This window comes from Alligator sinensis, unplaced genomic scaffold (assembly GCF_000455745.1).
Source record: "Alligator sinensis unplaced genomic scaffold, ASM45574v1 scaffold535_1, whole genome shotgun sequence".
Classification (NCBI taxonomy): domain Eukaryota; kingdom Metazoa; phylum Chordata; order Crocodylia; family Alligatoridae; genus Alligator; species Alligator sinensis.
In genome coordinates, this window is record NW_005842157.1 from 1,327,362 (window position 1) to 1,342,417 (window position 15,056).

Below are 15,056 nucleotides of genomic sequence, written 5' to 3' on the forward strand. Positions count from 1 at the left end.
AGCCCTGCATAAACTGCAAGTCCAAGCAGAACACCTTTCCATAATACATTCAATCCATGCAAACTTCCCTATCCCAAACCCCCTGAAACAAACGAATACAGTGCCCTGAAATCTAATTTAGCATCCTAGCATGTTTACTGGGAGACTGGTCAAGACAACATTTTCTTGTTAGTCATTAAAATATGTTTTAGCATGAATGAATGGACCCAGAGGCCTACACTGATTTTTCCATTTGCACATGGAGAGAAACCTCATCCTAAAGCCCTCTTTTACACAGTGATGGGGGAAGGCCTGGGGGGAAGAGGGGGAGATGAGAAAGAGAAATCTATTTCATCAGAAGGATAGTGCATGAGCACTCTGCCTCTTAGTTTACTGTTCATTTTTGGGTAACTATACTAAATCATTCCTTCCTTCCTTCTTTCTAAACAGCCTTAGACAGCACTCAAGCCTTTTTTTCCTGAGTAGCTAATGCAGTCACATGCAGCTTTCTAGGGTTTAAGCAGACCAGAAGTTTGTAGATATTTTTGGACTACTTGACCCCTACATTTTTTAAATGATAGCAGAAACCTTCATCAAGTTTTAGGAGCTAGTAGTAAACCTGAATCCCACCTTAAACATAAGAATGTTGAAAATATAATCATTTAAATGGAATTGTATTCTGTGTGAACTGTGACATTTAACACATTTTTAAAAACTGTTGAAATGTTATCAAATAATGTAATGAATTCCTAGACATTTACAAAATACCAGTTAAAGATTTATCACATGGGCTCCTAATAGCTTATTAATTTTGTGGTCATGTATTATGTATAAAATTCCTATTTATTTACATAGCACCAAGTTATATTGAGGCTTTGTAAATAGGAATTCCAGCTCTTTGTTCCTGAAATCTTTACATGCTAAATAGATGTCATTAAAGATAAAGGCCATGGACAGACATACATTTGAAGTATTCCAAATTCCACTCCAATTTGGAGCATTTCAAATTTGAAGCCCTCCAGGCCATGGATAGACTTGAAGCCTCCCACTGCGGGGTTCAAGCTCTCCAGCCAGGGGGCACAACAAAAGATTGCTCAGCCCGGTGACTCCACTCCCTGCAGCCCCCTGCCCCAGGGAAAGGAAACATGGGGCAGACAGCCAATGAACACCACCTTATACACTCTGCCTCCTGTCTCCTGGTTTCAGACACGAAAAGGCATGAAGAAATTGTTCTCTCCAGCCCCATGGATGTCTCTAGGTCTCGGGAATAGGGAGACGGGTAAACATGCAAGGATTCCTGATCTCCATCCCCAAAGCTGGAAAAAACAATTATTTGCATGCCTCTTGGCCCTCAGAGATCCTCAAGGACAGCCAGGCTCACAGGAGAGAGTTCACTGGCTGTCCACCCTGCTCTCTCCCTATCAGAGCATTGAAGGGAGTGGGGTGGGAAACGCAGAGCACTGTGGAATGTTAGAGCAGTGTTTCTCAACCCATGAGTCGCAACCCAAAAATGGGTTGCAAGAATATATGAAAGGGTCATGAACAAACTTAAAAAATAGATTCTTCCTCACAGGAGAAAAACATGGAAAAACATGGCTTTTCCCTTGCAGGCTGGCAGAGTTTCAGCCTGCAAGGGGCTGCTTGGGGGCCCTGCAGGCCCCCCACACACCCCATCCTGCCCCACACACCCATTCCCTGCCCCATATGCTTCCGGGGGGGGGGGGAAGACTGGCGTCCAAGGGCAGGGGCATTGGGTCAGGATTGTTCACAGATGGGTCCTGATACAAAAAAGATTGAGAACACCTGTGTTAGAGGACCAAACAACCCTTTCCCACATCATCCTCCCTAAAGCTACAAACATTTCAGGAACGGCCTCGGGTATGATCCTTATTTTTTAAGGATTATTTTTAAGTATTTGGGCCATTTATTAAACCCTTCTTTGGCTGTGAATGCCTGTACACTCACTCAGTGTTTGGAGGTCTTGAAAGGCTTTTCAAGTGCTTCTGTCCAAAAGCAAAGAAAAGGGAACACAAGACAAAAGAAACGAAGTACTAAAGTTTCAGCTGATTTTTAGTTTACATTCTTCCTCCATCTCTTATCTGTTTCATTAACACTTCTTTGATGGGAGATACAGGATTGATAGATGTCTGAAAAGGCAGAGGATGAAAACACGCTAACTAAGTGAAGCATATATGGGAATTAATCACAGCAGACTATATCTGTGGTCCTGTATACCTGTTTTATGGTAGGTTGGTTTTCTATGCTCTGCAAAGACAACCCTTCTTAGGAAAGGTATAGAGACAAGAGCTGGAAGAGGACATGAAATAACAGGCTATGTAGATTAGACGGAGTGGGAAGCGAACCACAGATGAAGTTGAATATGTCAGACCACATCTGAAGTGGAAGACAAGGGGAAGGCAGTACTGTATAAGGGTTTCTAGCTCACATAGATACATTGGGAGTAAGTGTAAAAATTCAAAGGGGTTGAAATTGAGCATTTGGCATTTCAATGGCCTATATTACAGGTTGGCAACCTATGGCCCACAGGCCAGAACCTGCCTGCAGAACCACTGATCTGGAACACAGAAGTAGGACTTCAATAGTAAGGGCTTTGGCTACGGGTGCTGTGGCCATGCTGCTGCAGGGAGAAGTGCCAACTGCAGGCACTCTCCCTGTGACACTGGAGACAGACAATAGTGGCAGCAGCTGGGTCTTACCACTTATCCGCCTGCCGGTGACCTGGGGTGGGTCATTCCAGCCTGAAGCCAGAAAAGGCTGTCTACCTCTGGCCTAGATAAAGACCCGAGTACTGGGGCAAATATGGTGAAACATGGGAATTTTCCTGGGCCAATTAACCTGCTTTAGAATGGCAAGGTGCCAAAAAAGCAGTGCAAAACTGCCCTCACACAAAGAAGTAGGCTGCAGACATTCAGAAGCACGTTTTGAACACTTACAGTTTGCAGCTTTCATCTTTTTGCATGGAAAGAGCTTTGAAATGATGCTTGATGTCTTCACTTAAAAAGGATGATATTTATGATAACACATTTACTGAATTTCTAAGCCAAAAAAAGAAGCAACTGCCATTTTATTCTGGATTGGAAAGTAAATGAGATTTCCTGAAGTATGTCATTCACATAGGGAACCTCCAAACATTTTATCTGAAAGGGAAATATCCCAGAAACTTTACATGGAGTTTCTTTATTGCTTCCAGCATCAGATTCTGAGTATAAAGATGTAAACTATGTTGATTTTAAATTGCCTTCAGTGACATGTCCAGCTATCAATGAAATCCTGGCTGATATAAAGTCGTATTCATTCATAGTATTCCTGCAAATGAAAGTGCTGTATAAATGTTCTCCACACTGATGGAAATCCATGAATGATATTCACAAACCCATGAATGATGGTCATTCTTATCCCGTATTAGCCACAAGCCATGTTCCATGTGTCTCTATTATACACAGAGAGGATTAAATAGATTCTACGTACTGCAGGGTAGCTAAAGTCAGATCCTCAGCTGATTTAACTCCAGAAATAAAGATGTGGTACAAGGTCTTTTCTTTACTAAGATTTACAGTAGCTAGATATTTAAATGCTTTGCAAGATTTTTGTACACTGTTATTTCTAGTCTGACTGCATGAAAAAAACAAATACAAATCCCCTGCCTCTTTCCTTAAGTAAACAATTACTTACAGGAATGTTGATGAAAACCGTATCAAAATCTGAACCCGACAGAAACCTTTTCAGCGGCACCATGAAAAACTGCAAAGAAAAGGGTACACCTTGACTTACATTTTCCAGCCTGTTATTTACTATGTAAATAGCTATTCTGCTAGTACAGAGTTGACTGCCTTACCTTCTCTATGGATTCTAAAGTTTCTGTGTATTTCTCTTCAGTTTGTTTTATTTCAGCAAGGCAGCAGGTTCTTACATCATTTTCAGTACATTTCTGCAATTAGAAGCAAGTCAAGTTTAATTTACTCACAGACACCTAGTGGATAACAAACTCATTTATTTGTTTACTACTTAGTGATTAGGACATATTGCTCATTGTAACTTTATCCATGTTGCAGCCTCAAGAGATTGTGACAATTACCCAGGAAATGGTTTTTAAATGTGCAATTAGCTGACAACTTCAAGAGTTTGAATAAAATTTAGTATTAAATAAGCTCTATAAAAAGTTAACATTTAGCTCTAATCAGTTTAGCCCTTCCCACTTAATTTTGAAAATAATATGAAATTAAACTGTAGCTTAGATCCATAATTTGGAGCATGACTATGAAGCATTTATTCACAGTGATGAGCAATTACTTATAGATGTCATTCATTATGCTCAATGAGATTAATTTAAAGCCATGGACATGTGAATGGGGAGGCAAAGTCTGGGGCAAAAAACTGGTACAAAGTACATCATGGAAGCTACACATGAAACAAGCAGTCTGTATATTAAAAAAAGTAAGGATTCTAAAGACATGCCTTGTGAATACAATGGATGTATTAGAACTCCATTTTGGTAAGGTTTTATCCTGACATTCTCATAAAGATGCTAAGGAAACACCATTAAGATAAAGCTACTATACTATAGGATGCCTAACTGGTTTAATAAATGCACTGAAAGAGTAGTTATCAGTAACTCAAATGGAAAGGAGATATCATATCGGATTCCAAAGAAAACCCTGGGTAAAGTACTGTTCAATATCTTAATTCCATCCTCCAGGTCATTAAGTGTACATTTAGTGAATCTGGGGATGACACCCTGCAGGATAGATAGCAAGCACTTAAAAAACATTTTTAGAATTCAAAATAACCTTAATAAAGTTGAAAAATGCTTTGAAATAAATAGGATGCACTTATCCATGTTTAATGTCAAAGTACTACGCATAGGAAAAGACCAATCAAATCCACAGATATTAAAGTAGAGAAAAATTGATTAGGCTGCACTACTACAGAAAAGGATCTGGAGGTTATAGTGGATGGCAAGCTGAATATAAACAAACAGTATAACATTATGACAAAAATGGTTAACATACTGAGAAGTATTAACATTAATGTAATTATGAAGTGTTGGGAAGCGACTCTTCCATACCATTTATACACTTCAGCTAGAAACTGTTGCTCAGTGTTGGATACCGCGTTTAAAAAAAAAAAATCACAAATTTGATTAGCAGTATAAGAAGCATGTCATATGTGGAGAGTTAGAAGAATTAGGATCATTTAGTCTGAAGAGGAGAAAACTGAAATGGGATTTGACAAGAGTCTTCAGACAAAATCTAAATAAAAATATTTTCATATAAAAATATATATAACGTATAAATACAAAAAGGGCTGTTATAAAGAGGATGGTAATTGTTCTTTGTATCTTCAGGGTACCGAACAAGCAGTAATGGGCATAATTGGCAAATAGAGAGATGATTTAGGTTGGATAGCAAGAAGACCTTTCTAATTATGTGTAGTTAAGCACTGGAACATATTACCAAGAGAGGCTGTGAGATATCTGCCATTAGAAGTTTTTAAATGCAGGCTGAGTAAACATTTGCCTGGGATGTCTCAGACAGGGATGATGCTGTCTTGAGCCCAGGTTGAACTAGATCATTACTAGGGCCCACTATTCTAGTATTAGAGCACAGGAAAAAACCACCCTTGATCCTCCCACGAACAGGCAGAGCTAGGTCACTTGTCAAGTTTACATTACATGGTTACAGCTTTTTGAGGTCAGAACAGCTTTGTTTGCCAAGGGTTAATCTTCTCTTGTGACCAGTCTCTCATTATTGCTCATTAGTCATAATTTTTCTTTCTGTTTTTCCCCCTTGCAAAGAACTTCCATACAAAATATGGAAACATACATTCAAGAGATTATTTAAAGCATGTGGACACATGTTCATTAGCTTGAGGTCTGAGCACAATCACTTTCAGAGACAGGTATAGTTAATGTCATTGTAGTCGACTCCTCCTTAACCAGTGACAACTGCTTGCACTGGAAAAAAATTACAACAATATCTGAAATTTTCCTGGGTTTGGGTTGCATTGAAAAATTGAAACTCAAAGAAGAAATAGCAAGTATTTGAAAATACATTTGAACCAAGTAACTAGTCCCAGCTGCAAGTAAACTCAAGCTTATTTATGACTATATGATAAAACCACACAAAATCTGCACTTTCAATGATTTGAGTTTCAAGGACATTATGCAACTCTTGAGTTATGATAAGACAATTACTGAATTCCTAACCCAAAAAAGAAACAACTGCCATTTTATTCTGGATTGCACAGTCTCCAAAAGTACTGAATTCCTAACATTTACTGAATTACTAGCCCAATAAACTCAGGTGTTGTATAATTTTGATAAAGATATGAGCAACTACAAACTGAAACTCCTAAGTTTCTCATTACTTTACACACAAGCTATATTACTTCTAAAATCCTGTATCACATTAGTACCTCTAAGTACAATAATGTGCTAGAAAATAAGGTGAAGATGTTCTTCAAGTAATTTGCTGAGACCTACAGTCCTTTTTGGAGGGCCCAGTATTATGTTAAGTACATGAAATATGGCAGTAATTCTTCCAAAGGAAATATACTTTTGTCACCTCCTGAGGATAATTTTTGGGATCACAGTAAAAGCAGTATTAAAAAATGTGATAGGTACTTGCAACTGGCTGGTTTCATCTCAGAATACAAGGAAAAAACCCCTCAGACCCTTTGAATTTTCACTTTTACAAGTTTTTATACCACTGGAATTCAATGTGGAAAAGCCAAAGGTAAGCACCTACCTTAAATAAACTACTAAATAAAACAACAAAAATGTAAAGGGATAAGAATATATGGTCCTCTCTCTCCTGAAGGAAGATGTACCATGACTACTGAGCGCTAAACACTTTTCAGGTCAAATAACTTTATTCAACAGTGTCACACTATTCTTTTTTAAAGTAGGATTTAATTTTTCATTGATCTTAAATTTAATTAGCATATCTTAAATTGAAATATACAAATTCAACTGGCATATCTTAATATTTATAATCAACTAAATTGTTTTAACGTTTTTATTTACCGTTCTTTTTGCTTGCGCTCTCATTTTTTCAATTAGAACTACAATAAGTAACCTTTTTCATTTCTCCATAAGAGAGTATTGATTTCATTGTAGGTTGATATTCTTATATTTAAACTAAAATTTCACATACTGCTACTATTTCTTCATGAAAAATCTGAAGTTACTCTAAATAAAAATGGGAAATCATACAGGTGGATTTGCTGCTTCATCTTTCATTAGGTCTTCATATACTTCCCCCCCTTCATCTTCTCCATAAACACAATCATATAACTCTTCATCTTCATCTACACCAGATTCACTGAAATGCAAAAAGGAAGAGACATTGTAAAAGTTCTGTATATCAAATGGAAATTACAATGCCAACAACAAGAAGGCAGGTTCTTTGAGTAAATCTTTTATTAGAGCAACTAAAATAGTTGGAAAAAATCCTCTTTGCAAGCTTTTGGGTACAAACATGCTTCTTCAGGCAGAGCAAGCATCTGCAGTTCTGCCTGAAGTAGAGTGTTTGTACCCAAAAGTTTGCAAAGAGGAATTTTTCCAATTGTTTTAGTTGGTCTAATAAAAGATATCAGATTTACCCAAAGAATTTTGTCTACCTATATCCTTAGACCAACATGGCTACAGCCAAACCCCCTGAAACAACAGGAAGAAAAATTCACAAAATAGCAGGATTTTTACAAGCAGCCTAAGCAGACAAATCAAACAGAACAAACTGAGTTAGACCAGGAATGGGCTATTAAAAAAAAAAAAAAAAAAAATCAGTAAGACCCTTAATTTTTAGCTAGATATGTTTAAAACTGACATTATAAAACTAATGCAAGGTTAAAGAAACAAAACTAACTGAATTAAAGAATGTTAAAAAAAAGTAAGAGATGTCTACCAAAAATAAGGCACTGAATAGAGCCAATCAGAATATTTTTACAAAGAAATAAAGATTGCCACAATATTTTTATTGGGGACAGGAACAGAAAGTAAAGGACAGAAAGAGACTCTCTCTCACACTCAGTAATATAGAAGCAGTCTAGCTACATGAAGCTATGTGTTACCATACTTGGATTATTTCCTTTCCCTGATCTAACATATTTAGAACTATTTACTCATTTAGAAATAGTTACTATAGGTGCCTATACATGTGCTAGTTTGCCTTCTAATTGGAACAAGTCTGCTGTGTTCTAGTTGGGATGCTCCAGCCATAGGTGGATTCATGCACGGGACAGCTGGGCACGAGCCCTGGAGCCCCTACCAATTTGGAGCCCTGGCCCCAGGATCCTCATCAGCAGGGAAGTGAAAGCCACAGTTTTAAACTCAGCACCCATTTTTGGTGCCAAGTTTCAAACTACAGCTTTCACATTTGCTTCCCTGGGAACTAGAAGTGTGGCCCCACCCCTAATGGGGCAGGAAAGGGGGGGGGGGGGGGGGGGGGAGAACCGCGCTGTGCCTGAAGGAGCGGGGCGGGCCAGGTGGCTCTGCATCCGGAGGGGAAGGAGCCAAGCCAGGCTGGGAAAGCCATGCCCTACCTGAGGGGGAAGGAGGAGACGCACACGGTTGGGCCAGGCCAGAAGTGCCGTGCCGCACTGCAACGCGCCTTCGTGGGTGGTGGCGTTGGGAGGGCCTTGGCATCTATAGCCCCCCACAAATTCATCTTAGCCCCCCTGCAGTCACCCCTCCCAGTGCCGCCACCCACCTGCGGAGACATGGTGTGGCGCTCCCAGCCTGGCCCACAGCAGTTCCCTGTAACAGGGGTGGGTGAGGAGCGAGACTAAGCCGCAGGTGACTCACAGGTGGGGGTGGAAGGGCTGCCTCCATGTGATTGAGAGTGGGGGATGGGGGAGGTCTTGAGAGGGGAAAGTGTATGGGTCTGTCTGTCTGTGTGCATCTGTCTGTGTCTGGGTCTGCATATGGATCTGTGCATATCTGTGGGGGGGGGTGTCTGCGTATGGGTCTGTCTGTGGCTGTGTGTCCATGTGCAGAGAGTGAATAGATTGCACATGCCTGTGTGAGTGCCCATGTATGTGTGTCCATGTATGTGTGTAAATTCAGCCACAGCAGGGGCGGGAAGCAGGGAGAAAACATGGGCATATGCCCCCCAGCCCAGCAGGGTCCACCCAGCCTCCCGCATCAGCACTAGGAGATGAAGCTGCCCTTCTCCCTCTCCTGTAGCCCTGTTCCCATGCAGGGAGGGGGCCTCCAATTTTATGTTTGCCCAGGGCCCCAGTACACCATAATCCACCTCTGGCTCCAGCGTAGACTAATCATCATGTGTATAAGCCCCTATAGGGTGCTTTATCTAAACCTCATTTGACAGCGTTTGGATAAAGTGCCTCTGCAGCCATGTTTAAATCTGTGGGGGCTTATGCACATGGCAGTGAGACATCTTAATTAGAGCAGCTCTCTGGGAACCACTCTAATAAAAACGCCCCACCCCAAGTACATGTATAAGCAGCCTATATTTCCATGAGGTGTGCTCTACAGGTAGTTTATGTAATAAGGGGTGGGAGACCAGCAGCTACTGCTGCCATTACCACAGGTACCACAGCTACTGCTGCCATTGCTACCCAGGGTGCAGACTCTGATAGCTAACTTCTCTTTGTATAGGCAAACCTTCACAGTAGCTTGTTGAATCTAACTAATGCTCCTTCCTAATTTCATTTACTCAAATTTCTGATGTTTCTCCTTTGCCAGGAGAGATTAACGATAACATTTCCTAAATTCTCTCAAATGAGTTTCAGTTTTACTTTGGTTCTGCCATCACTAGATCATTTTGAAAAGGTATCTTCAAAGCTTTTGGACATTTCTTTCTAAATTTCATTCCCAGTGAAGAACATCCATCAGCTCTGAGAAGACTGAAAAAAATGAATCCTGATCACATGGCCTGAAGTTTCACACATTTTTTCTTGTCAGAAGACATGACTGTACCTATTAGATTGACCAAAAGGTCAATCAGTCTACCCAAGCAAAAGTTTACATTAAGGAGGGAAGCCATAGTGTTCAAGAAAAATAAAGAAATAATTCAGTTTGCAAATGCTACGAATTTCAGAAAAGAGTGCCATGGAATTAAAGCCAATATTAGTGTGATTTAATTATTCATATTCCAAATGCCTCTTTGAAAACCTCAGTCAAAATCATAACATAGGAGTAAAATATTTTGATATCTCATTTTTCATCGCATGCATACTATTTTGAGTAATTACTGTATATGCATGGAAGATAACAAAGAATAGTAAAAGGAACTTCACTTGGGAATATTTTTAAAAGATGAGGATGAAAAAAGCATCATGATTTTAAAAAGTAAAAAGGCAAAGAAAAATTATTTAAATCATTCCAAACATGTAGTTCCATGGGGACCATTTAGATTCAGGCCATTAATGTGAATTATTTTTGTAAAATAAACTGCACCAGTTAAGAAAAATCCCAAAGATGTAAGTAACTCACATGGTGATATCTAGAAGGGTTTATATTACTAAATGTATATTTCCTTTCAGTTTTTTCTTATTTATATTTTAACAAGCATCCAGCTACCAAATTTCACCATACAATATGTACAAAACAATGTAAAGGTATATCAAACAATTTGAAGTAAATTCTTTGTGGCAAAATTTTTTGGCATATGAACCAGTACAGTAATCAAAACAAGGAATATTTTCCTCAAAATAATAGATATTCCTATTTTAGGAACATACTTAGGAACCTTCTTTGCAGAAACTGCAATAGAGCTATATACCATGAGGCCTTTTGTAGGGTACTGACTATATACCATGAGATGTTCTCTTCTTGCTGAAAGCATATTCGTCTCCCATTGCATTAGGATTTGATGTTTAATACTGCTATAAAAACAAAATCTGAAAAGCCACGTTTTATAGTTCTATAACGTGTTTCTTATGCCCCCTCTACACGTTATATTTATGCTGTGATTTAACATGTTAACCATGACACAAATGGCAAGAGTGATACACTTGTACCTAATTTAAGGTGCCATCAAATATTAAACCAGTCATTATGGCTGGTTTGTACGACACTTTACACTAAAAGTGCAACAGATTCTGGTGATGGTAAAAATCAACTGACTGTCAGCTCCTGGCACAAACTACACGGGGGTCTTGAACCAGCTCCAGTGCAGTCAGAGGCTGGGGCCAACTATCATCTGACTGTGGACCCTGGGGCCAAAGTTGACAATCATTTGATTGTCAGCTGGGCCCCAGACCATATTAGAGCTGGTTTGAGATTCCAGTATGGTCCCTGGCCAGAGTAGAAAAATCAGCTCATTGTCAGCCCTGCAGGCACCCAGCTTTCAACTTGCTAGTGCTCCCCTGAACTGCCATGTAAAAAGGGCTTGACTGAGATCTGATTCCCGATCCCAAAATCAGGGCTCTTACCATGTACATGTAATGGGCAGGAGACATGATTGATTGTTGGGATCAGATCCCACTGTGTCTTGAAATGAACATGTACCAGAAGTTTTAAACTCACCCATGAACTATTAACTATAAACTGGTAACACCAAAATTATAAGAGTAGCACAACTGGAATATTAGTATTTGTTACAAAAATGTTGCTCATTGTAAATAACAGTCAGCAAAGGTGAGATGAGAGGTTAGTACAACAAACTCCATCTAATGACTACTAAGTCTATGGATTTTTTTGGTATCTAGAAGCTTTATGCCCACATCTCTTTTAAGTGGCTACAGTCATTACTCTAATTAGGTTAAACTAAAGTGGGGGGGGGTGCAGATGCGGCCCGTGAGGCCATTCTATCCAGCCCATGGCGCCCTTAAAAAATTTAGAAAATAAATATTTATCTGTCCTTGGGTCCTGTCAAAAATGACAGAAACCAGGGGCAGTAGGACCCAGGGGAAGCCCCAGCAGGCTTCCACAACAGCAGGACCTGCCCAGCCCCACCCCCCAGCCACAGCAGGCCCTCCCCAGCCCCCCCCCCCAGCCAGAAGGCCCAGCAGGGGCTTCTGGCCTGAGACCATGTGAGTGTACCACGCCACAACATCAGATAAGTGGGTGGGGGGGACCCTGGGCAGGGAAGGAGCCCAGGGAAAAGTGGCTCAGGGAAAAGCAGCCCCTCCCCCGCCCCATGCTCCCTGCTGCAGCCACTCGCAGCCCACACAGGGCTGTCCTGACCAGGCACAGGCAGCCCCACGCGGGCTGCGCGTGGCTGCAGCAGGGAGCATGGGCTACGAGGCAGGGGAGGGGCCGCTTTTCCCCGCACTCAGCACCAACTCGCTACCTGCTGGTGAGCACAGGATCAGAGTTGCACGCTGCCCCCCACCTGTACAGTGGGGCTGGGGGGCACTGGGAGTGAGTAGGAGCATGGGGCCCACACTGGTGTCCTGGGGCCAGCGCCAGCAGGGCCCAGAGCAGGACGGCAGAAATACAGGGTCCCAGCCAGCAGGGGCTCTATGGAGCCTGGCCAGCTCCCCACTCTCCCTGCTGGTGCAGCCCAGCCCGGCTTCACAGACCCCTGCCAGCCTACACCCCACCAGTGCTGGCCCTGAGACATTGGTCCCAAGACATTGGTCCCAAGATGGTGACCAGGGGGCGGGACACCTGTCAAGGGGCAGGGCTACCCATGAGGCCCTCGACAGCTTGCCAAAACTGGGTAAGCGGCCCTCCACCCGAAATAATTGCCCGCCCCTGAACTAAAGCAATTGTTCTACCTTGTGTTTAAGCTTGGACTGTGAGTGCTTCTTTCTCAGACCTGATGAAGGATACCTGAAGTTCAAAAGTTTGTCTCCTATCTTTCCTAGCTATACATGCTGGTCTAATAAGAGATACTGCTTCACCTGACAAATTGCTTTTCAATCACTGTGGTAAAAAAAATATCTATGGTAACCTGTAGTCAAGCAAAAGGGCCTGGATGACTAAATCCACAAGGGCAAGTCCAGTCAAGATCTACAGACTTCAATGGGGTACTTACACAAATAATGATCTGCATAAGTACAACTGTTTGCAGGATCTGGGCCAAAATTTTAACTGATTATGTAATTTTTATCAAAGCATTCTAATAATACAAACAAATAATTCAAAGTATATTCAAATATTATTTTGCCACCCAACTCCCTTGTGAAACACATATTTTCAGATATATTTAATGTATAAAACTCCCTAAAGGAAGCCTTTTTTTTTTACTTTTTTTTTAATTGATCCTTCCTTTCTAACTAAATCTTGATCAGATATCTTTTATTTTAAATATATATTTCATCATCTCATTTAAAGAATTCTCTACACAGCAGAAAGCTAATACTTTTCAATCTGTTAAAGATTTACAACATACTCTATTAGATCATGAAGGCCTTTGTAGATATCTTCATCATCAACACTTTCTTCTATAGGGAAAGGCCTGTAGAGACAAAAAGACAGAAGTATGGATTTTACACTACCCAGTCTGGCTACTGATTTGATTCTGAAATATCAGTTTATATTTACATGCTTTTTCAATCAGTGTGTATGCATGTTTATAATCTCTTTAAAGTAAATTCAACAAATAAGCATGACAAAGTTGTTACAAATTACAATTAATACAAGTCATTTACAAATGTCCCACACAAGTATTAAATACTGTTTAGTAAAACTAGTTTAGTATTAAATACTGTTTAGTAAAACCTGAATTTGTGCCCAGAAGCCATAAGTTCTGAGATTTGTACGGAATCTTTATATTTGAAACTCAGGATTTCTGGTAGATGGCTTGCAGAGTATTATCTCATAGGAACTAGGGTTAAGAAGAAGGGAGAGCACAGATGTTCAACCTGGAAGGTAGTAAAATGCAATCTTATAGAAAGTAAACAGGTCCTTGCAGAAAACTCCAAGCCAGAAGAATGGACATGACTGATGGGCTGAACTAGGGTAAAAGTTTATTTTGAAGTAATAAACTAAATCCCTGAGGAAAGAGTCTGAAATCCTGGAGCCAAAAATTTCTTCAATGCAAGTTAGCAAGATTTGCCTACAGGTTTACTCTTAGATTGACTCTTCAGAGGGTAGTTGCACAGAAATGCAGTTCTTACTGCTTCTGAAAAGGATGAGGCTGGAAAGCAAGATCAATGAAAAAGTAGCAGTTGCCATCATCTGCCTATTTTCCTCCACTACTGCCATTTCAGGCTAGAGAGTTGGCCTGAAGAAATAGTATTACTTTTTCCTCTTCAAATGCAGGAGACTTACGTTGCTGACATCAGTGGAGGGGCATCTGTTCTCTTCAGGGGTGCACCGATTGTGCATCCCTTAAACCAGTTTGTGTGTAATGTCTGTCCCTAGCCAGAGACGTTATCAAACACTCTGCACAGAATTTAAGATCAAAAGCCCTGGTTACTTGTCCAGTAAAGAAACACGAGGCATCATCAGTAAAATTCATAATAATGTTTGGTTCAGTTAAGGGAAACTTTTCACCTCAGTGATGCCCCATATCTCTAGGTTTTCCATCTATACTACATGCGCTTCAGTTGAGGTTGGCTGGGGGCATAGGGGGAGGGAAATATTAGGAAATGCAAATTGTCCCAGTGTATTGAATCTCCCAGGAGCAGATACAGGTTGAAAAAAACTGACCAAATATAACTATTCACTGATCTAAAAGCAAAAATAGAGTTAGAGCATAAAAGAAAATGGATTAGGTTCGGGTCTCTGGGAGAGAAGTTAAGAAGGGAATGTCCTACTGAGAAACATCTGCTCCAAGGCAACTTCAAACAGGGAGGAGAGAAGCTTACATCACAGCTTCATGTCCCCATCTTAAGAATCTGGAATAATGTAGAAATCCCAGGCAACCTCAGGGACACCACCACGATCGTGACAACCTTCAAGAAAGGAGACAAGTCCGAATGTGGAAACTACAGAGCGATCAGCCTTGCTGTCCACCACAGCAAAGATCATTGCAAGAACCCTCATGAACCCCCTCCTTCCACTTTCTGAAGAGCTCCTCCCAGAACCTCAGTATGGGTGGAGACACAACTGACATGATCTTCACAGCTTGCCAGCTGCAGGAGAAATGCTGGTAACAATATAAGCCTCTCTGCATAGCCTTCTTTGGCCTCATGAAAGT

General features: G+C 40.7%; 1 protein-coding gene across 1 annotated transcript in view; it reads right to left on the minus strand.

Annotated features, from left to right (window-relative positions):
- Positions 1-15,056, minus strand: part of VAV3 (vav guanine nucleotide exchange factor 3) — a gene marked incomplete at its 5' end in the record, with an annotated part of 298,809 nt that overhangs the window by 159,637 nt on the left and 124,116 nt on the right. The window contains 4 exons of the mRNA XM_025206482.1: positions 3,673-3,741; positions 3,836-3,928; positions 7,214-7,322; positions 13,305-13,370. Coding sequence (XP_025062267.1) covers positions 3,673-3,741; positions 3,836-3,928; positions 7,214-7,322; positions 13,305-13,370 — 337 coding nt within the window. The remainder of the gene's footprint in view (positions 1-3,672; positions 3,742-3,835; positions 3,929-7,213; positions 7,323-13,304; positions 13,371-15,056) is intronic.